Below are 22,435 nucleotides of genomic sequence, written 5' to 3'. Positions count from 1 at the left end.
TGTTCACTTTATCAAATCTGGCCCTCTATGAAAAAGGTTTGGGCACCCCTGCCATAGAACATGTGGTGCCAGAATCATCCGCTGTTAGAAGCACACACAAAAAAAACTTTATTGTAGTCTATAGACCCAAAATACACAGTAGAACAATTGTAAATATGAAGAGTTATCATTGAGGTGCAAGATCAACATTGCTAGCCAACGGAGGAACTTTAGCCCGTACATACATTTCTGATTTTTACTGCTTCCGAGAGGAATTTTGCTATAGCCAGTGTAATAGTATCAAACTTATCCTCAGGAAGAACCTTGACATAAAAAGAGTCAGCAATTCCAGGTTGTTCTGTTAGCATTGGATTGATTAGATGCCATCTAGCCTGTTTATACAGACTACAGTGAAATGTGTTTCTCACATTCAGCATCCTGGGACCATGAGCACAGCCTATCTTGGTATGGGACACGGCTGGAAGCTGTTGTTGCGAATCACAGCAGAGGGGAGGCTGTGGCACTCAGGGGCTGCTTGCGGGCTTCCCATAGGCATCTGATTTGGCTCTTCGTATGTGGAATCTGCCATGCACAAACTTCCGGTTGTTCTCAGGCACCAGCATTGAATTTGTTCCATTTAAATGCTGTTTGTCTCATCCTGAGAAAATGGCATGCAGCTGGCGTTGTCTTCCCATCCGCTTTTATTTTTTTAACCAAAAGCAGCACTGAAAGGATGAGAAGGATGGCATACGAAGAGCTGGGCTGCTGCTTCACCTTTTTCCTTCCACCCAAACCCGTACCTTAAAAATAGCCCCCATCTGCTTTTTACTCCTGGAGGGAAAGAGACAAAAAAATTCCTTCTGGTCCCCCAACCCAAATAAACATGTTTATTTGCAAGCATTTAAATGCATTTAATATCTGTATTTGAAGAGTTGTACTGCCATGCATTTAGCAAGCCTAATATAGCCCAGCATTTGTCCTTGGGCCCATCTCCAGGAGGAGGAAGGACCCAAGAGACCCCACATCTTTAATTGTTAGGAATGAGCTCTTGACAAAACCCAAAAATGTGGTCTGAAAGCAAAGGACTCCAGCCCTATTAGTACCACTATGTGCTAAACCAAATACAGTGGTACCTCAGGTTACATACGCTTCAGGTTACAGACTCCGCTAACCCAGAAATAGTGCTTCAGGTTAAGAACTTTGCTTCAGGATGAGAACAGAAATCGTGCTCCGGCGGCGCGGCAGCAGCAGGAGGCCCCATTAGCGAAAGTGGTGCTTCAGGTTAAGAACAGTTTCAGGTTAAGTATGGACCTCCGGAACCAATTAAGTACTTAACCCGAGGTACCACTGTATGAAAATTATTTTTTCTTTTTATAATTAGATTAATCCTATTATCCACAGGAAGCAGGAAGAAATGTTCCTTTTTTATAGAATATTTATTAAAGTTTTCAATAGTAATACAATAAAAAGAAAAAAGTGGAAAAAAATAACAAAAATACAAAAATAAAAATATTTAAAAACACATAAAGTTTCCATTACTTATTTTTCATTAACTTATTTCCCAGACCTCCTCATACCTCCCTTCTTTGTATTCCAATTCAAATTGTTAGTTCAGCAAATCCTTATCAATAAATTTTAACCTATTTCTAAACCTTTTTTCCCCCTATTCTCTTAAAGCATTACAGCTGGAAACCACTTAATTTCTATCCGACATCATTCTAACATTCATTAATTTTGCAATATTTCTGTAAATGGTCTTTAAATTTCTTCCAATCTTCTTCCGCCGACTCTTCTCCCTGGTCTCGGATTCTGCCAGTCATTTCTGCCAATCCCATATAGTCCAGAAATGTTCCTTTTTAAGTACTGTAGTAATTTCAGACCAGCAGCATTGGTCTGAAGCTAGTGGAATGGACACACACACACACACACACACACACTTAAAACAGACAACCTAATAAAAATCATTAATAATTATAAACTTGAAAATCATTATTTAATTTATGAGTTTCCTAATCAAAATTCTCTCAACTACGGTAAAACAGGCAATATTAAAGCAGCTCATATAATAACTTAATAAAACCAACCCCAAATTCTGCTATAAAATGCAACATAAGCAGACAGAAAACCTCAGCAAGCAATCCAAAAAAGCTCAGCCCAGCTACAAAAGCTAAAAGCCAGCCAAATTGCCATTATTCTGCCATTTATATATGAAACACTGATACTGTATGTGATGCTCTTATCACATAAGAGCAATTATAAGTACTGGTCAGAATGGCCTACAGACCTTTGGGAAAGAATTGCCAGCCAGGTTCTACAAATCTGTTTCACCTGCAGCAGCACATAGGATATTTCAGGGCACAAAAGAGGCATCCTGTGCCTGGCAAGGTATAGCAGTCTTACTTACAATGCCATCAATTACAACTGTGGAATAGGCATGGAAATGAGAGCAGAAAAAAGCACTGATCACCCCAAAGGAACATCTAAAGTCCTCCCCCAATGCATATCCCACCCAGATTCCAAACTGTTTCTGTCCCCCTCCCCCGCATGCCTACACTCTGCTGGTGGAACTAGCCCCAGCCCTGGCACTTGGGGGCAACTCAAGTTCCTGATGCTTCAAATAGCCAGCTGCTCCGTAGTACTTATTGCCTGCTCTCAATGGCCAAGCATAGGAAGAGGCAAAACAAGGAGGCAACTGCAAACTACATTTAACTGAATCTGCCAGCTAAACTCGAGAAAGCATCAAAGGAATAAGGGACCATAAAGTGATGTTGTGAAAAGTGTTGCCTCTGATCTGCAGGAGGATGAGTGAGTTTTGACTAGGTCACGTCATGCTGTCATCAGGAATGGGCAGTTAGAAAGGAGCATCAGCATCACGGCTCAGGGCAACTGACAAAGCAGCTCTGCGGCTCTAAAGCGGCCTTTGCTCTTCGCTTAACCTGTGTGGCTTCTTTGATGTTAGTTTTACTGAGTCCTGCTTTCAAACATCAAACCGTTTCTCCTATATTTATTTATTCTTAAGCGTGTATCCAAGAGGGTCAAACAACACGCAACACAGAACTGTGATCAGATGCCCGTTATGTTGTTGTTTTGATTTACTTTAAAGCACCACTGGGTCAGTGAGGAGGGGGGATGATTTTAATTGGAGTTGCTGTGCTGTGTGGGGGAAGATTGAATCATTTCCCCCTTAATTTAAACTGACCCCTTCTCTCTCCCTCTGGCTATTAGCTCCACTAGGGTACATATCATGCATGTATTTCCTGCCCAACAGGCTTAATAAATAGCAACTTAGGGTGGACGTAACCTTAGAAAGTGGGAAAGAATGCAGAATGCCCTCTCCTTCAGCACCACTGCTCTGATCAAAGCCAGAGTCTCACCAATTAGATGTTTTAGAATTGGAGAATTGCAAAGCTGTAGAGATGGAGGGAACCCCAAGGGTCATCTAGTCCAACCCCCTGCAATTTAGGAATCTCATCTAGATGAACCATGACAGATCGCCATCCAATCTCTGCTTAAACACCTCCAAGGAAGGAGAGTCCACCATCTCCCAAGGGAGACTGTTCCACTGAGGAACAGCTCTGTCAGAAAGTTTTTTTCATATGTCTAATCGGAATCTCCCTTCCTGCAACTTGAAGCCATTGGTTCAAATCCTACCTTCCAGAGCAGGAGGAAACTAGCTTGCTCCATCCTCCACGTGACAGCGCTTGAGATATTTGATGATGGCTATCATATCTCCTCTGTTTCCTGTTTGCCAGGCTAAACATATCAAATTCTCTCAACAGTTCCCCATAAGCTTCGGTTTTAAAGTTGTTGCTGCTGTTTAGATTACAGTCTAGCCTGTCACATACCTCTCACTATATGGGTTGTTTGTTCCTTAGCTTGGACTGTTCAATTTAGAGAATTTTCACACATCCAAGGGCCTTAACAGAAAACTGAGATCTGTGCTAAGATCATTTCTTTGAATGTTCAGAAATAGCAGCCATGGAAGTGGGCAATTCAGATGAGATCTAGAGAACAGTTTTCCCATTGAATTTGCCCCATTAGGGAGAACCTGGAAGGGCATTACATACTGTATCTAATAGAGCAAACTGTAGATTTGGCTGGGAAATTCTGCTGGGACCAAGACACATAAAGTATATTAACTTAATGATGGCAACTGCTCCAGCTGATCTATATGTCTGGTGCCCTCCAAACGTTTTGAACAGCCTTGAACAAGTCATCTTGATACAGTGGTACCTTGGTTTAAGAACAGCTTAGTTTATGAACAACTTGGATTAAGAAACCCAGAAGTAGGTGATTTGGTTTGTGAATTTTGCCTTGGAATAAGAAAGTTTTGCTTCCTGTTGAGTGTGTTCTATTTGTAAATTGACTCCCCCACTGCTATGGGAAAAGACACCTTGGTTTAAGAACACTTTGGTTTAAGAACGGACTTCCGGAATGGATTAAGTTCGTAAACCAAGGTACCACTGTACATTCAATACAGTGGTACCACAGGATGTGAACGGGATCCGTTCCAGAGCCCCGTTCGCATCCTGAACAGAACGTAAGACACAACAGCACGTCTGCATGTGCCTCGTTTCGCCGCTTCCGCGCATGCGCGTGATGTCATTTTGAGTGTCTGCGCATGGGCAAGCGGCGAAACCTGGAAGTAACGCACTCCATTACTTCCGGGTCACCGCGGAGCACAACCCGAAAGCGCTCAACCTGAAGCGTATTTATCCCGAGGTATGACTGTATTATCAACCTGTGTAATCCAACCTGCCTGCTTGATCTAGCTAGATTATCAGTGCCATCTGCTGGAGACATGCAAACATGACTTGAAGTTCTTTAATTGTCATGATAATTGAAATATTTTGCATATGATGCTATTCCTGGGATGGAGTCTGCTACCTTCTGCACACAAGCCCTCCCTCCGTTTTCCTTATTTTCACAGAATACTAATTTGCCTTACCACTTGAAGACAAATGAAATGGGTCATTTGCAAACAGACTGGATGCTCATTGGCAGCCTTCATGTACTGCCTGAATGTTGAGACATGGCCTCCAACACTCTGCTGATGATTTCTTTTTTAAAAAAAGAAGTTAAAATTTGTGTAGTTATCAGCTCAATAAGGATCACTGGCTAATGTACATACAATCAACAGCAACTGCTGTGTTCCTTTATTTTACAAGAGCCTCTCCTGCAGTGCTGTAAGCAAACAGAGTACAATGTCTATTCTTCTAGGCAAAAATAAATGGGAAAGCACAGTGCCCTGCAGGAAAATGCTGCAGCTGAAGTGCTCATCAGGCATTTCCAGACTGGTGTTATTTGGCAGGTGGGATTCAATCACATCTTGGCAAATTGAGATTGCATAGTTTAAAGTAGAATAACAAATTATTAGGAAGGAATGCTCAATAAACAGCCAGCATTTTTGAACCTTCCCACCAACTTTGTGTAAATATATCAGGATGAATCCTCAATAAACAGGCTAGTTTGGAAGTGACCCTATTCAAGATTCTGGCCCAAGAACCATACCTTTCTCCAGTCTTTTTCCTCTTCCTTGTGGCTTATTGCCATCCCCAACATTCATTCAGCATTCCATTAGCACTGAGCATGCTCAGTCATCACCAGGCTGTTTTTGAGTCCTGTCCCCACTCCCAGATTCTCCCCCCTAAAGTGTTTTTGTACTTATGCCAGTCTTGGGATTCTGAGCTATGGTCCTTCCCCATGGTAATGAACAGATATATCTTTTTCAAAAAATTCCTAAAATTTAGACTTGTCCTTTAAAAACCAAAGAATAGGTCCTAGCTCATTCCACTAGCTGAACAGCAGTTGACAATGATTTTTAAAAATGCATTAATTATGCCACCACTCCATATGATGTGGTGACATTCATTCTATGATACTGCTGGGAAAAGCACCCAACTTTCAAAATTATACTTAAATTTGGAAGGGTCAGCTCTTCATGGTGCTTTAAGTTCCCTGCTGCTTGGGAGAAAAGCTCAGACAGTCTGAATGCATAGCATACTCTTATCTTGACAAGAAGGCAAAGATATTTAACTGTGCCCGTTTCTCTGCAGTTCCCTATCTGCTCTTTATATAGGCTGCTAGAAAAGCAATGCATTTCTCAGAAATTGTTAAAACTAATTTGCAATTTACTGCAGCACTGATGCCGACGATTAGAGGTCATGGCACTGGACCAAAAACTAGAAGTAGCAGAGGAAGACTGCAGCTGAGATAAATAATGGCCTTAAGTAAAGGCTCCCAAAAAGTGTGTGACAGCTCCCTGTCTCAAACAAAGAATCATAGCACTGCAGAGCTGGAAGGAATTGTGTAAGCTGGATGACATTGAGTTTGCAGCAAGGAAACATCCTCCATGTTATATGATTCCTAACAGATTGTTCCATTTTAATAGAAGAACAGAGCTAATAATGACACAGTTCTGCCTTCACCAACCTGCTGCCCTCCAGTCTTATGGACTAGTGGCTGAGACGGATGGGCGTTGTGGTCCAAAACAGGGTTGGTGGAGGCCAACACAGATGCAGAGCCAAGTCTGCCCAAGTATAAGGCTAGCTGGGGTTGCATGTGGCATGATGTTGCATGAACTTTCAAAATTATACTTAAATTTGGAAGGGTCAGCTCTTCATGGTGCTTTAAGTTCCCTGCTGCTTGGGAGAAAAGCCAAACCCTAACCCTTTGCCACAAAATTAGTTTCTGATTTCTTTTTTAACAGCATGTTTTTACTGTTTAAAATGTAGGCTTGCCAATGGAGCGATGCCTGCTGAAATCGCAGAAGCCACTAGAGAAATGGCTGCCTCAAGAGGAAAACAGAGAGCTTTGCATTGCAAAGGCTTGAAGGAAGGCAGGACCCATAACAAGAGAGACCAAACAGGCTTAGTTGGGGTCATGAAGAGTCTGACAGGACTAAACAACAACAACTTTTCCTCATCTCCCCCTGCTCTGAGCATCATCAGAGGCTCTCTGGGCTGAAGGGTACCAGAAGGGGAAGCGGGGCCTATTGCTTTGCAGAGTGCTCAAATTACAGGCCCCTTTGCCCGTTTATCATACGCGTTTGTATCCCACCTTCCTCGCAAGGCCCTCGGGGTGCCATAGTCTGGGCGGTGCAGCCCTTCCTCCCGGGAGGCCAGAATCCTCCTCCCTCGGACTTGGCTGCTCCAGCCACTCTGGGCGGATGCCAACATAGATCAACACATCATACAGCATTGTTACACATTTTTAAGAAGCCTTCCCGAGCGCCTTGGCTCGGGGGTCGCGCTGGGCCAGTTCCGGGCGAAGGCAGATGGCGGGGCCTGGAAAGGGAGCCGCCCTCGGGGCGCTGCGATGCGCGGGGCGCGGAGGAGAAAGGCCCGCCAGGCGCCGGAGCGAGGAGCCGCCGCTTCCGTCAGCTGACCGGCCCCAGGGACAAGGCCGGCCTCCCGCCCGCCAGCGCCTCTTCCGCGTCGCCGCCCGAGGAGGAGGAGGAGGAGGAGGAGGAGGGCCGCCAGCTGCGGAACTCGGGCCAGAGGAGCTGGTGAGGGGGGGGGCTCGCGGGGAGAGGCGAGCTGAGCCCCCCCGGCCCAGGGCGGGGAGACGGGGGCGCGCGGGGGGCGCAGATGCGGGAGCCCCAGGCAGAGCCCGGCGGGGGTCTGGCGCGCCTCCCTCGGCCCCTCCTGCAGCCCCGCTGGTGCCAAGCGGAGGGGAGGGGGGGGTCTTGTCGCCAGGCTCGCGCCCCCGTGAGATCACTTCGGTGCTGCTCGCAGTGGTTAGCCTTCACCCCCGGAGGCACACTCCATTGCCGGCTGTGCCTCGCCCGTGGCTGGGTCTACAACATGAAGGAGAAATCTTCCCTGCAGTTGCAAAGCTTCGCCCTTCAGGGCTCCCAGCTGCAGTCAAAAAAGCCCCCAGTAGGCAGCCCTTTCTCACTCACATCCAGTCGGTGTGATCCTGCTCTGCCCCGCTCCCCTTGGCACACCTCTCCAGAAACTTCTGAACATCGTTCTGACCAATGTCTAGAGAAGGGCTGATGAGAACTATGTGTACTAATTAGTACAATGTTTTCATTCATCAACATTTCATAGCCCAAATAACTCCTCGTGTATATAAACCACAGCCCAATGGAAGGTGTACTATTATAATTATCTATTTTTTCTTTCTCTGCAAAGTAACTGTAGCAATGTCCAAGAAGCCATTAAATTGTCTTGCTGGTAGTGGGCGGTGTAGCAAGACGGAGGTGGAAAATGGGCATCCCGGTGTGCCGCCTCCCCCCCTCGGCACATCCACGGTTGAGGAGATGGTCCAGCAGATGAAAGAGCTCATTACCGAGAACAATGAGCTTAAAGGTGAACAACTGACATTGCACGCACTTCCCCATGGCTTCACGGAGATGGCCTTGAAGTAAACTTGTTTGGCCTTGAAGGCTCGGCTTGCTTGAGCCAATTGCCCTCTGACTGAGTGCTGAGTGCTCAGCTTGGGGCAGGAGGTACGTGAGGCAGCTGCTTTGGTGAAACTAAGCAGATCTGGGTCTAGTCAGTGGAGACTGCCTGCTTCTATGGTGGCATAACTGGAGAGGTGCATGGGATGAATGTTAATATATCTGGGACTTAAGGTGGCCTGAACAACGTGCTTTCTTCCCATCTCACAAACAGCCCATCTTTATAAATGACTTGGATGGTGATATTGAAGGGGCGCTCATCAAATTTGCAGATGACACCAAACTGGGAGGGGTAGCAGTGCTGCAGAAGACAGAATCGGGGTTGGAGAACTGGGCCCAAACTAACAATATGTATTTCAGTAGGGTCAGGTGTAAGGTTCTACACTTAGGCAGGAAGATGGGGGACACTTGACTTGCTAGTTGTACATGTGAAAAGGATCTAGGGGTCTTAGCTTATGAGTCTGTGTTCCCTTAGTTCTTAGTTACTCACTAGGAAAGCACTGTGTGAGTGCTCAGAGGCACTCTCTTTCCCAATTCCAGTTGTCCTCCCCAGCTGCTGAGTTCTACAAAGCCATCACTGAGACTCAAGGTAGGAGCTGACAGGCAGTGCCAGCCCCTGGATAGGTTGTAAGTAAGAAAGCAGGCAGATGGGGCTGGCCAAAGCCAGTCTGAGGTTGGCAGAGCAGTCCCCCTCTCGCCCTAGTGGGCCAGGCAGCACTGCAAAAAGTGCAGTTTCATCCATGAAACTTTCCAGGGCCGGCCCACCCATTAGGTGTGGTGAGGCAACCACATCAGGTGGCAGGATCCACAGGGGCAGCAGATCCCAATGTAGAGCTTCATTCCCCACTTGTTCCTGATGTAGATCTTCACCCTCTCCTGCTTCCCTGGTGGGGAGAGGGGGAGCCCGTTTGTGTTTAGCCTCAGGTGGCAAAGTGTCTCGGGCGAGCCCTGCCCTCTTCAGTGAATTTTGCCTATATCCAGGTTCCGGTTTGGGGAGGGAGAGTAGCTGGAGTATATTGATACATGCTAATGCACTATGTTGGCATGTCCCAACAGAAGCCATGAGGCAGCGTAATCAAGCTATGAAGGATCGCTTTGAGGAGCTTTCCACATGGAGAGAGAAGCTGAAAGAAGAGCGGGAGTTCTATGAAACTAAATTCAAGGAAGCCAGACAGTGCTTGGCAACCAAATGTGTAGAGAATGAAGCCCTGAAAGAGCAACTCCAGACTCTGGAAGAGAGAGAGGAAGGGTCCACAAAGGTAAATAAAACTATGAGCGTGTGTGCATGCATGGGGCACAGCTATAAAAACTGGCACAGCTAAAGAAACTTTTTTTTATTGCCGGACAAACAACAACAACAGCAGAGACTGTGAATAGCTAACTGTCCAAGGCTGCAGTCGTAAGTGCAGTTCATATTACATTGATTTGTCACTAACTACATAACATGCTTCGAAATGACTTGCAGTTTTGGTGTGTGTGTGTGTGTGTGTGTGTGTGTGTGTGTATAGACACACACACAGACACACACACACACACACACACACACACATATATATATATATATATATATATATATATATATACACACACACAGTTGTACCTTGGTTCTTGAACGTAATCCGTTCTGGAAGTCTGTTTGACTTCTGAAACATTCAGAAGCCAAGGTGCAGCTTCCAATTGGCTGCAAGAGCTTCCTGCACTCAACTGGAAGCTGCGTCGGACGTTCAGCTTCTGAAAAAAAGTCGTAAACTGGAACACTTACTTCCGGGTTTTCAGTGTTCAGGAGCCAAAACGTACGAGCACCAAGGCATTTGAGAAGCAAGGTACAACTGTATATGCCAAAAGTTTAAAACAGATCAAAGGAATAAAACAATAAGATTTACAATCTGCAATATTAAGGAAGGGGAAGATAAACACATAGGCACTAGATGGCTGGAATAGAAATTTTAATACAGATAAATAAGGCGGCAGGGGCAGAGAGCTTGGGCTTATATGAACTCAATGTCGAGTTATTCTTGTTATTATTATTTATTGCATTTATATAGTGCCCTATACCCGGTGGTCTCAGGGCAGCTCACAGAACAAAATCAAAATATAAAACCACAATATATATAATCAAAAGAAAAACCACAATATATATAATCAAAAGAAAAACAACAACCCAATAACACCCCCCCCCAAAAAAGAACCACATTTTAAAAGGGCCTAGTTAATATGTGGCAGGTCCTTCACACTCTCCTTCTGTATCTCCTGGCTTCTCCTCTAACCCTCTCCGTCTAAACGGCTTCTCCTAGGCCTGCACGGTTTCCAAAAAGGAGATGGCCCAGGATCTAGAGCAGCTGAGGATGCAAGTGGTGAAGCTGCAAGCTGAGAAGGCCGATCTGGTTGCCATCATTTCAGAGCTGCAGCTTAAACTCAACATTGGAACTGATGACTCATTTGTGGAGATCAGGATGCACGTAAGCGAGAGCTGTCCCTTCTCCCAGAGAAAAAAATGTATGGCAGGTGCTGTCGGTTGGTCTGGAAGCAGTTGTGCAGTTGGGTAATCTCTGGGCTTCATAGTCTTATGGTGTGCCCCCCCCCCCGACTTTTGGTAGTAATGTTCATTATTTCAAAATGTGGGAAGTCAGCCCACTGATGTTGGAGGGGGGAGAATCCCGCTTATCAGCTGACAGGGGCCCTGAGCTTTTAATCAAAAGTCCTACCCTGACAGCACCGCTGTCTAGAAATCTCAGCACTCTGGCTTAACTGAGTTGTAGATTGGGCTTTGTTGGTTCATATTATTATTGACCTAGTGTCTTCCGTGTGTATTTTCTTAGATGATGTTAGAGGGAGATTAATGCAATGCATCACATAACTGCAACATGTCAGATTCAGAGTTGTCATGTTCTCCCCTTCCAATTTTCCACAGGAAGGAGAATTAAACGGAGGTGTGAAAGAAATTCAAGACCTTCGTGGCAAAACAACGAGGGATGCAGCTGCCTATGTGTAAGTAGAATTCCTGGGCTGCTCCTAATGGTAGATTTTGATTTGTGCTACCCTTCCTAGTCTTCTGTTAGAGAAAGGGGTTTAAAAGAAGAAGAGTGAAGTGCAGCACTCCAGCTACTGCTCTGCTCTCTTCTATTTTCTCAAAACAGGAGCAGATCTCTGGATGAAGCAAAAAAAAAGTTGGAAACCGAAGCGTTGACTGTCAGCCAGCTTCTTCATTCCCTCAGGAGCGAGACCCAGAAGAGAGAAGCCTTGGAAAAGGAGCTCCAGGAGCAGAAGGAAAGGTGGCAACCATCTATAGTTTATAATTATTGGGTTGAATCCAACATTAGTCATACTCAGAGGAGACCTATTGAAGTTAATGGACCTCAGGTGGTCATGTCCATTATTTTCAATGGGTCTAAGCACTGTTAACGTTGAATACAATCAATTTTCAGTGTTTTGATGTATAGATATGATCTCAAACAAGGCTGTTAAGTCCTGAACTTAAAATCGTATTTCTGAGTGTTTCCCCTAAGCATTTTACACTTGTTGACCCTGTCATCTGTTCAGCTACACTGTAAGGCAATTAATGCTGTTTTTGTAAGCCCCTAATAACCTAAGTTGCATCTAAAGTGTTAGAGATTTTAATATTTATATTTATGGCATTTATATCCTGCCTTTTTCTCCAAGGAGCTCAAGGTGGGGTGTACATGGTTCTCCCCCTCCTCATTTAATCTCCACAACAACCCTGCGAGGGAGGCTAGGCTGAGAGGCAGGGACTGGCCCAAAGTCACCCAGAGAGCTTCATGAAGGCTGAGTGGGGATTTGAACCCTGGTCTCCCAGGTCCTACTCCAAAACTCTAACCATTATACTACTTTAAAAGGTAAAGGTAAAGGACCCCTGACAGTTAAGTTCAGTCGCGAACGACTATGGCGTTGTGGCGCTCATCTCGCTTTACTGGCCAAGGGAGCCAACGTTTGTCCGCAGACAGTTTTTCCGGGTCATGTGGCCAGCATGACTAAGCTGCTTCTGGCGAAACCAGAGCAGCACATGGAAATGCTGTTTACCTTCCCCCTATTTATCTACTTGCACTTTGTGCTTTTGAACAACTAGGTTGGCTGGAGCAGGGACTGAGCAACGGGAGCTCACCCTGTCGCAGGGATTTGAACCGCCAACCTTCTGATCAGCAAGCCCAAGAGGCTCAGTGGTTTGGACCACAGCGCCACCCGCGTCCCCCATTATACTACTTACTATATATATATATATACTTTTAAATGTTTTAGTAGCATGAAAAAACTATTACAGTCATACCTTAGGCTAAATGTGCTTCAGGTTGAGTGTTTTCAGGTTACGCTCCGCGGCAACCCGGAAGTAACGGAGCGCGTTACTTCCGGGTTCCACCACTCGCGCATGCGCAGACGCTCAAAATGATGCTTCAGGATGCGAACAGGGCTCCGGAACAGATCCCATTCGCATCCAGAGGTACCACTGTATTGCTCTTAGTTCACTGGCAACTGTTTGTTCTGCTCTGCAAGAGAGAATGCCCTGTAGCTGGAGTGGTTTTGACCTGTGCTACCTACACATTCCCCCAAATGCAGCAATCTTGTATTCTTGTGTTGACAGTGAACAGATTCCACAATGAATCCCACTTGCTTTAGGAATGGAGAAGGGCTTCTGGAAAATATCATTGACTGTTGCATGTTCTCATGACCTTTCCCATCAAATCTATAGCAATATGACTTACATACTAATATGTTTAAATTGAGATTGGATTCTTGTGTTTCACAGACTTCTCTTAGAAAATAAAACTGCAGAGAAAGGCACTCAGATGGAACCTGAGGAGGAGGAAGTAAAAGAGAGAGCAGAAAGCGTAAGTGTGGCTCATCTATTAATGCACCATGCCAGTCCTGCTTGTTTGTTGGTAGCTTTTGGGTAGAGTTGTCCTTCCTACGGATGGGCTCTAGGAGGCTCGTCACCCAATGGGCAGAGTGAACTTTCGAAAGTTTCTCATGCCTTCATTTGCACGCAGCTGCCCACTAATGCAAATGCTGGTCTGGACCATTGGGTCTCAGAATATCTCACACATTCTGGGTGATGCTGTAAACTTGCCTCTGGGAAACTTGACAGGCAGAGTTCCACGGCCTCATTGAACTGGAGGTGACACACCTATATTTCACCAATGGTTTGGCCTTTTCCATTAGACACCAAATGAGGGAGGTCAGGGGCGTCGGTGTGGATGCCTTGCAGCTCAGGGTCTGTGTGGCCTCCTCAAAGAGATTCATCTTCCCTCAAGCAATTGTTTGCTTGGTAGAAACAGTTGGGAATGCAAATTGGTTTTGCAGAAGCTGCTTGCCCCATTATAGAAATGGCTCTTGTGCCTATCCTGCCTCTGCTGCAGACAAGAGGCTCTTTCTTATGTGTATATTCAGAATATTTAAACTCAAATCTGCTACTAGTGACATGCTTCTCTGACTAATTTTGCAAAAAACTAGAAGCATAATAGCAGGGCTGTACTGTTAATTCGAGGGACGCAGGTGGCGCTGTGGGTTAAAGCCTCAGCGCCTAGAACTTGCCGATCGAAAGGTCGGCGGTTCGAATCCCTGCGGCGGGGTGCGCTCCCGCTGCTCGGTCCCAGCGCCTGCCAACCTAGCAGTTCGAAAGCACCTCCGGGTGCAAGTAGATAAATAGGGACCGCTTACCAGCGGGAAGGTAAACGGCGTTTCCGTGTGCGGCTCTGGCTCGCCAGAGCAGCGATGTCACGCTGGCCATGTGACCCGGAAGTGTCTCCGGACAGCGCTGGCCCCTGGCCTCTTGAGTGAGATGGGCGCACAACCCCAGAGTCTGTCAAGACTGGCCCGTACGGACAGGGGTACCTTTACCTTTACCTTTTACTGTTAATTCAGTCTGCAGTAAGTGTATGGGCTCAACCTGTGTTTTTAGGTGGATTTGCCTGTTTCTTGCAGGTGGGTGATGAAGTAGAGACTCTGAACCTACAAGTGTCTGCCCTGTTCAAAGAACTTCAGGAGACACATGCTAAATTAAAAGATGCTGAGATAATCCAGAAGAAACTGCAAGAGAAGTAAGAGTGCTGTTGAATTACATATCAGAACAGGCCTTTATATTTTCTTGAGGCAGAGCATCCCTCAAGGGGTGCAACCAGTTTCTGGCAGAGCATTTCTCTCCCTCCGTTCACTCCTTGGTGAAGTTCCCCACGATCTCCTTCCCAGGTGCCAGGCTTTTGAGAGACAGCAACATGGTGAAAGTGCTGAAGACCTGGATGAGAAGCAGCAGCTGCTGTACACCATTAAGAAGCTGGAGCTTCAAGTGGGGAGCATGCAGTCAGAAATCAAGCTAGAGGAAGCCAGAGCAAACGAAGAGCAGTGAGTATGGGCTCAGGAGCAGGTGGTGAGAAGTGAGGCTCAAAATGTGGCTGCGATGCACGCCTTCTATTTCCACCTCCATGTTTGTCACTGCTGATCAGCTAAACTGAGCTTGCAAAGAAGAATCTGACAAAAACAAAAAAATCCTTCTCTTTAGGGAAACCTGTGGTGCTGATTAGGTTTCCAACTGAAATTGCCCTACCTTGGTTATTCATTGTTTGAAGAAAAGGTACAGGCCTCTTCTTGCATTGCATTTTACAAGTATACATTCAGTCTCTCCCCTCTCCCCCAATATATGTAGAGAAAATGTGAATATGATAAAATGATACACTTGTCAGAGGATTTGCTGTAGATCCCTGTCCTGGTGTACATTCTGTGGCAAGCCCCAGTTTGTTGAAGTGCAGTATGTGAAAGGTCCTAAGGCTGCCACACAGTCTATATGTATTTTGTTGTTGAAATTTAATAGACCGAGAAATTATCTCTGTTTTATTGAGGAACTGTGAAATCATTGGAGGACACAAGTGAACAAAGCAGAAAGTCATCAAATAAGCCTTTCTTCCTAAATTGCTTATTTTCATATCTGTCTTACTTGTCTTCCAACAGACAGAAATTTAACACATTGCAGGATGCTTATAGCAAGCTTGTACCTGAATTGACCAAAGCAAAGCAGACAGTTGAAGAACTAAAAGACAAAGAGGTAAGCCTTGCTCTAAAGAATAGTCCCAGTGCTATGTAAGGAAGTGGAATGAACAGCATTTCCACCCCTTTTGTGAAAGTTCCTTCGGGTTCAATAGGGTCAGAACACGCAGGAGGTGCCCACATCTCCCAGTTGCTCTGCATGGTTCCAGCTGTGTTGCAGAAGCTGCTTTCTTCCATTTGCATTCTTAATAATAAAATGCAACAGCAAAAATGACTAAAAATAGCAACATTACTGAGGTTTAACCTAGTGTTAATAAAGACTTCCCTGATTTAAGTAGTGTAGAAGAGAAAAAATAAAGAAGACTAAAGAAGAAGTGCAATTGATAAAAGATAACTGTGGGAGAGGTAGGTTATGACATGTGCATTTATGCTTTAGAGCATTTATTGGTATGGGAGCAGAAAATGGGGAGGGATGACGGCACTTAGGATGATGGCATCCTAAGGAGAGATCATGGTCTCCTTCACCTACAACAGTGGTGGAGCCATCCTTTAGTACACTGTTTTCCAATCAGGGGAAGTAGAACTGGATGCAGAGCCCCACATAACCAAGCTGTGACCACAGTGTTTTCCCCTCCTGATTTTTGCATTGGGAGCAGCTGCTTGCACTGCGATGCAGCTCATTCGCGGGTTTAGACTGCCAGGCCACCAGAAGCCATAAGATGTTTCTGATTGCACTGTGTTCCCCGCCCTGATTAAACCTGCTGCAGGCTGAAAGGCTCAATAAGGCTACCGCTGAGGAACTCATTCACAGACTGGATATGGCAGAGGAAGCCCTAGCTGCCAAACAATTCCAGATAGATGAAATGAAGCAGACCATTGCCAGGCAGGAGGAAGAACTGGAAACCATGGCTATCCTCCGAGCTCAGGTATGGTAAGGAAACCTGTCATGTGGTGGTTGGGTGAAATCCTGCTCCACTCTTAAGCAGAGAGAAAGAAATCAATTGACTTAAAATACTTGAGCCCATTGATTTGAATGGGTCTGCCCTTAAGTATGACTAACATTGAAGATAATCCGTTTATTTTGTAAACTGCCCAGAGTGACTGGGGAAACCTAGCCAGATGGGCAGGGTATAAATAATAAAATTATTTAGTTAGTTAGTTAGTTAGTTAGTTAGTTTTTCCCCGTTAAAAGTTTTATTTATTATAACAGGCAAACAAGAATTGATCTTAGAAACTTTAGATATATAGATAAGCTTAAATAAATAAATAAATGCTAATATAAACTCATGTTTGTGTGCCACTTAATGAAATAATTCAGTACATAAGGATGGACACCCTTGGCGTATATCACTTCGTAAATTACTTTGTAAATTAAATTGGGAGGAGAGTGAGCCATTTACATAGACTGTTGTTTGAGGGTTTGTAGTACATTAAAGTAATCCAGTTCTTAAACTGTGATCCTTTTTATACATATCAAGGCAATGATTCAAGAGTATTATATAAGAAATTTTGCATGGTCAAAAGCTTTTTACACGTTGGGGAAAATAACTGCTTATTGTTCTTGGTTTGACTGTAATATTTTTATGCAATTAATTAGGCATTTGATGTTGATTGCAATTTTCTGCTTTTTAATAAATCCAACTTATTAGTGCTAAGATTATTCAGTCTTTCTGCTATGATTGTAGTCCAAATTCTGAAGTCTTGATTGTGTAAAGAAACAAGTTTTTTGTTGTTGTTAATTTTCATTTCTATACTGCTTTATTTTTTAAGAAAAAAATCTCAAACCAGTTTACAACCTACATTAAATGATCAAATAAAGCAATCCAGAATAAAACTATACTGAAGACAGACAAGTGTACATTCAAGGCTACATAATTAACAAGAAACTAAAATATTATCTTAAAAGATTTCAAGAGAAAACATTACTAGAGGAAGTCAAATATAAAATGCACACTTAAAACAGCACAACTAGCAAGAGAATAAAATATTAACATATGCATAGAACACACCTGCAGCTGTTGCTGCCAATGGTGGTTCATGGCGGATGATGGCTGAGGAAGCTCGGTGAGGAAGGATCCTTTAGCTAGTACAGCCACCCTTGATTTGGATCAGGATTAGGGCAGCATATTAACTCAGATTGACTCATTTATCTCTTTTAAAAGCACGTTGTGATCTTATTCCTGTTTGTTCCCTGATTAGATGGAGCTCTATTGTTCTGACTTCCACGCTGAACGAGCAGCACGGGAGAAGATCCACGAGGAAAAGGAGCAATTGGCTGCCCAGCTAGCATACTTGCTGACAGAGAAGCAAGACCATGAAGATCTCGGAAGGTGAGAAATGGATCAGAGGAAATGTTTAGCTACTGTAACGTTTTCAATATTTTGTGAGAGGAGAGAACAGTGAGACTATTTTTAAAAAAATAAGTATATTGGGCTGCATCTTTTCTCTCCATTTTCAGTTCTTCACTGCCATGCTGATTTGGGGGGGGGGAGCCATAGAAAATGAGGGCATGGCATTAGCAATCTCTTTTTTTCTCTCTCTCTCTCTCTAGGAATATGCTGGCAGAAATGCAAACTCGGCACAGACTCCCATCAGATCAAGGCCAGTCTCACTTTTCTCAAGGAGGTAAAATTAAAAGGGCAAACTGAGAAACTTGCCACACCACAGCTCTTGGTTCACACAACCAACTCAGGGTGGCATCCAAATAACTTTTACTCCAAGAGGGCCGCCTTCACCGCCTCTATTGCATCTGCGGAAAATAGCAGCAGGAGACTCTTTTCAGGTGGTTCGCAATCTGTCGGAACCACCAGAGTCACCGGGGCCTGGTAGGGACCCAAGATCTCCTGCAATGCTTTTGCAAAGTTTTTTGCAGATAAAGTCGCTCAGATTCAGAAGAAGGTAGACTCCACTGTGGGAGCAGGACCAGGGCGGGGGAGGGCTAGAGTCCTGTCTAGTCTTGTTACATGGGATCAATTCCAATCTGTTACCTCTGAGGATGTGGACAGGCTGCTTGGACGAGTGAAACTGACCACCTGTCTCCTTGATCCTTGCCCATCCTGGCTTATAAAAGCGAGCCGGGAAGGGCTGGGCGATGGGATCTGCGGGGTGGTGAATGCTACCCTCTGTGAGGGAGCCTTCCCAGGCCCGCTGAAAGAGGCGGTCATTAAACCACTTCTTAAAAAAACATCTTTAGACCCAGCCAATATGGCCAACTATCGCCCAGTCTCAAATCCACCATTCTTGGACAAGGTGATTGAGCGAGTGGTTGCTGAACAACTCCAGGCATGCCTGGAAGAAGCGGACCATTTGGATCCCTTCCAGTCAGGATTCAGGCCTCATCATGGGACTGAAACTGTCTTGGTCACACTGGTCGATGATCTCCCGTGGGCTAGGGACAAAGGTGAGAGCTGTTTCCTAGTTCTGCTGGATCTTTCAGTGGCTTTTGACACCATCGACCATAACATCCTTCTGGACCGCCTAGAGGGGCTGGGAGCTGGGGGCACTGTCATACAGTGGTTCCGCTCCTTCCTCCTGGGCCGTGTTCAGAAAGTGGTGGTGGAGGATGAGTGTTCAGACCCCTGGGCTCTCACTTGTGGGGTGCCTCAGGGTTCTGTCCTCTCCCCCATGCTTTTCAACATCTACATGCAGCTGCTGGGAGAGATCATCAGCGGGTTTGGGCTGGGTGTTCATCAGTATGCGGATGATACCCAGCTCTACCTCTCTTTCAAATCGGAACTAGTGAAGGCGGTGAAGGTCCTGTGTGAGTGCCTGGAGGTGGTTAGAGTATGGATGGCGGCTAACAGATTGAGGTTGATTCCTGACAAGACAGAAGTACTGTTTTGGGAGGAGAGGAGGCGGGCAGGTGTGGAGGACTCCCTGGTCCTGAATGGGGTAACTGTGCCTCTGAAGGACCAGGTGCGCAGCCTGGGAGTCATTTTGGACTCACAGCTATCCATGGAGGCGCAGGTCAATTCTGTGTCCAGGGCAGCTGTTTATTAGCTCCATCTGGTACTCAGGCTAAGACCCTACCTGCCCGCGGACAGTGGTGCATGCTCTGGTTATCTCCTGCTTGGACTACTGCAATGCGCTCTACGTGGGGCTTTGAAGGTGACCCGGAAACTGCAATTAATCCAGAATGCAGCAGCTGGACTGGTGACTGGGAGTGGCCGCCGGGACCACATAACACCGGTTCTGAGAGATCTGCATTGGCTCCCAGTACGTTTCCGAGCACAATTCAAAGTGTTGGTGCTGACCTTTAAAGCCCTAAACGGCCTCGGTCCAGTATACCTGAAGGAGCGTCTCCACCCCCATTGTTCTAACCGGACACTGAGGCCCAGTGCTGAGGGCCTTCTGGTGGTTCCCTAACTGCGAGAAGCCAAGTTACAGGGAACCAGGCAGAGGGCTTTTTCGGTAGCGGCTCCCGCCCTGTGGAACGCCCTCCCATCAGATGTCAAAGAGGGGGAAAACTACCAGACTTTTAGAAGACATCTGAAGGCAGCCTTGTTTAGGGAAGTTTTTAATGTTTAATAGACTATTGTATTTTAATATTCTGTTGGAAGCCACCCAGAGTGGCTGGGGAAACCTATCTATTCCAGCAGCTGTGGATAGACTGTAATTGCTCATTGACTATGCTCCTTGCAGGAGGTCAGAGGACTACCATGTGGATTACTAGACACATCCAAAAAATAGTTCCTCATGTCGCATAACTGTTGAGATTCCCATAAGTCCAGTTCTCACACAACAGTTTAAGACAGCCTTCCTTAACATCGGCCCTCCAGATGTTTTGGGCCTACAACTCCCATGGTCCCTAGCTAGCAGGACCAGTGGTCAGGGATGATGGGAATTGTAGTCTCAAAACATCTGGAGGAAGCCCAGTTTAAGAGATAAATCTACTCTTGGGCTGTGTGGCTTCAAAATACATACGCAAGGACTTTTGTATGGTACAGCATTTGAGTCCCATCCGCACTATGCATTTAAAGCAGCATCATACAACTCTAAGCAGTTATGGGCTCCCTCCCCCCCCCCCCCCCGGATCCTGGGAACTGTAGTTTGTTAAGGGAGCTGCAGTTGTTAGATGGCCCGCATTTTCTCTTAGGAACTGTCTCCAGAACTCCATGGGCATGGGGATTGGCTTTGAAATCCGCCTGTGAACCCACTTATTTATCTACAAATGTCTTCTGCAATTTGTTGGTTGCTTTATTGTCATGGGGGGGGGATCATGAGGACTCATGCCATAGGTCACTGTTATTGTGGTAGGTTTTTTTGGCGGGGGAGATATGATGTAAAATCATGCAAGTTGAAGAGGATCCATTTCAATTCTATTGGATCTGACTGTTACTGAGACCCAGTGGGGAAAAGCAAAGTGTGTGTGTTCTCTCATTCTTTCTGTGGAGGTGACTTGCGGGAGAGAGGAGAAAAGTCACCTGAGGGGTTGGTGCCCACAGCTGTCTCTCAAAATTCCCTATGTGCCCACGAGTGCAAAAAGATGAGCAACACTGACTTTTCAACAAGAGGACCTGACCATCTTGATGTTTGTTAATATTATATCTCTTCCTTTCATTCTCAAAAATGAAATTTGTCTCTGCAGAAACAGAAGATCGGGTTTGGCAGCAGCAGCAAAGAAGTGTCCAAATACATTCTTGTCCGAAGTGTGGAATGATTCTTCCTGATATGGACACACTTCAGATTCATGTCATGGACTGTATCATCTAAGCACTGGCCTCAAAAATTCTCAAAGATGAGAAATGCACTTTTTAAACAGAATATGTCAATTCACACTCCTTAGCAAAGAGCCTGATTTTTGAAATTTAATAGTCTTTTTTCTATTTATTTCAACAGGAATTTTTAGGTTTTCATTTTATGTCTTGTGGGGGAAATAGTTTCCCCCTTTAAAAAGCCAGTTAGCCTCTTTTTTTCTAAGCTGGCTAAAGCTGAGGATGCCAACACCATAATGATTATTTGAACTAAAATATTTATAAGAGGTAGAATATAAACTCCTTTGGGTAGTTTTATTGTTTGAGAATCAAAAGGATGTGCATTTATGTATGTGCGTGAACATGTGTGTGTGCCCATTTTAGCAGTCTTCTGGGCATCTGCAAGTGCAACTGAGCCTATGCAGCTGTTTGTCTGCCTGCATGAGCTCAGGTGCTTCATGAGAGTCAATGTTCTCTGCCTATACATATCTGTGCTTATATGTATGTATATACATACAGAATGTGGATGAAAGTGATGGGTTTTTCTTCTCACAGTTGGGGAGAAAGATGGGTCTAGAGAACTTGGTTCTTGAGTTCAGAGGCTATGAAGGTCCCATTTATAAAACTCATGCTTGCTACATGCACAAATGTGGCTGTTCTTGGTCTGGCCCCTAGGCAGCATATGCCCAGCACTTTTCAAGAGGATAAAGGCAATTGCCTGTGTAGCTTTGGAATGGAATTGAGAACTGTGTTAGGAAATATAAGGAGGCAAAAGTGCATCTGACATCATTTGCCGTTTCACTTAATTCTATTCGGGGGAAACTAAATTGTTGGTTTAATAATACAGTGTATTTTTGTAATTGCAAGGGGAAATCCTGTTGTCCCTCCAAAGGGACCTTAATGATACAAAGTTTTCAGGGGCTTGTTGATCTTGCTCTTTTAAACTATAGACTAAGATTAATTGGTCCTAAAAACATTGTCATGTTGGTATGTTGATAAACCCGGTTTAATATAAAAATAAATGTTTTTAAAACTTCACCTAACTTTGAAAAAGAGGCAATTTTATGCTTGAAGAAGAGATACTCAATTAGTTCCTATAATTAACAGCAATCCATCAAAAATAAAATTACGTTGCAAAACCTGGTTTGTATGGGGTTTTTTTCCATTACATTTGCTAGGAGGAACATTGATGCAAGAGACTCTGAAGAGTCAGAGCAGGTTTCTCGAAGCAAGTTGTTACAGCCAGTGCCTCACTTTGAACATTTGGGGGGAAAGAGATGCGGATATTGCGTAGCCTTGAGGAGCGCCGCCTGTGACTAGAAATGCCCCGGGGACTCCATTGCAGGGCTGTCCTGAGAGTCCTTCC

The 22,435-nt window shown here is 45.0% G+C and overlaps 1 protein-coding gene across 2 annotated transcripts; it reads left to right on the top strand.

Annotated features, from left to right (window-relative positions):
- The first annotated feature begins 7,136 nt into the window (after positions 1–7,136).
- OPTN (optineurin) lies at positions 7,137–22,208 on the top strand. 2 transcript variants are annotated; one of them, XR_014555831.1, is made up of 15 exons: positions 7,265–7,502; positions 8,118–8,294; positions 9,443–9,645; positions 10,681–10,845; positions 11,298–11,374; positions 11,524–11,658; positions 13,146–13,227; positions 14,321–14,436; positions 14,585–14,737; positions 15,341–15,434; positions 16,144–16,302; positions 17,576–17,706; positions 17,928–18,001; positions 20,964–21,570; positions 21,625–22,208. XR_014555831.1 is itself a non-coding variant. In XM_083701510.1 (14 exons), the coding sequence occupies exons 1-14, from the start codon at positions 7,256–7,258 to the stop codon at positions 21,086–21,088; spliced, it is 1,938 nt and encodes a 645-aa protein (XP_083557636.1). In that variant the 5' UTR covers positions 7,137–7,255; the 3' UTR covers positions 21,089–22,208. The 2 variants fall into 2 exon arrangements, 1 of the variants encoding a protein (XP_083557636.1); XM_083701510.1 differs by having other exon boundaries at positions 7,137–7,502; positions 20,964–22,208.
- The last annotated feature ends 227 nt before the right edge of the window (positions 22,209–22,435 follow it).

This window comes from Podarcis gaigeae, assembly GCF_964106915.1.
Source record: "Podarcis gaigeae genome assembly, chromosome: 10".
In the NCBI taxonomy this organism is placed as follows: Eukaryota; Metazoa; Chordata; class Lepidosauria; order Squamata; family Lacertidae; genus Podarcis; species Podarcis gaigeae.
The sequence above is the reverse complement of the archived record's forward strand: the minus strand, read 5'-3'. Positions and strand labels throughout refer to the sequence as shown.

Bases quoted from the DNA above. Each gene is read 5' to 3' on its own strand.
- OPTN (XM_083701510.1), top strand. From the start codon at position 7,256: ATGGCGGGGCCTGGAAAGGGAGCCGCCCTCGGGGCGCTGCGATGCGCG. The intron at 9,646-10,680 runs GTAAATAAAACT...GGCTTCTCCTAG, and splicing joins GAGAGGAAGGGTCCACAAAG to GCCTGCACGGTTTCCAAAAA. The intron at 11,375-11,523 runs GTAAGTAGAATT...TTCTCAAAACAG, and splicing joins AGGGATGCAGCTGCCTATGT to GAGCAGATCTCTGGATGAAG.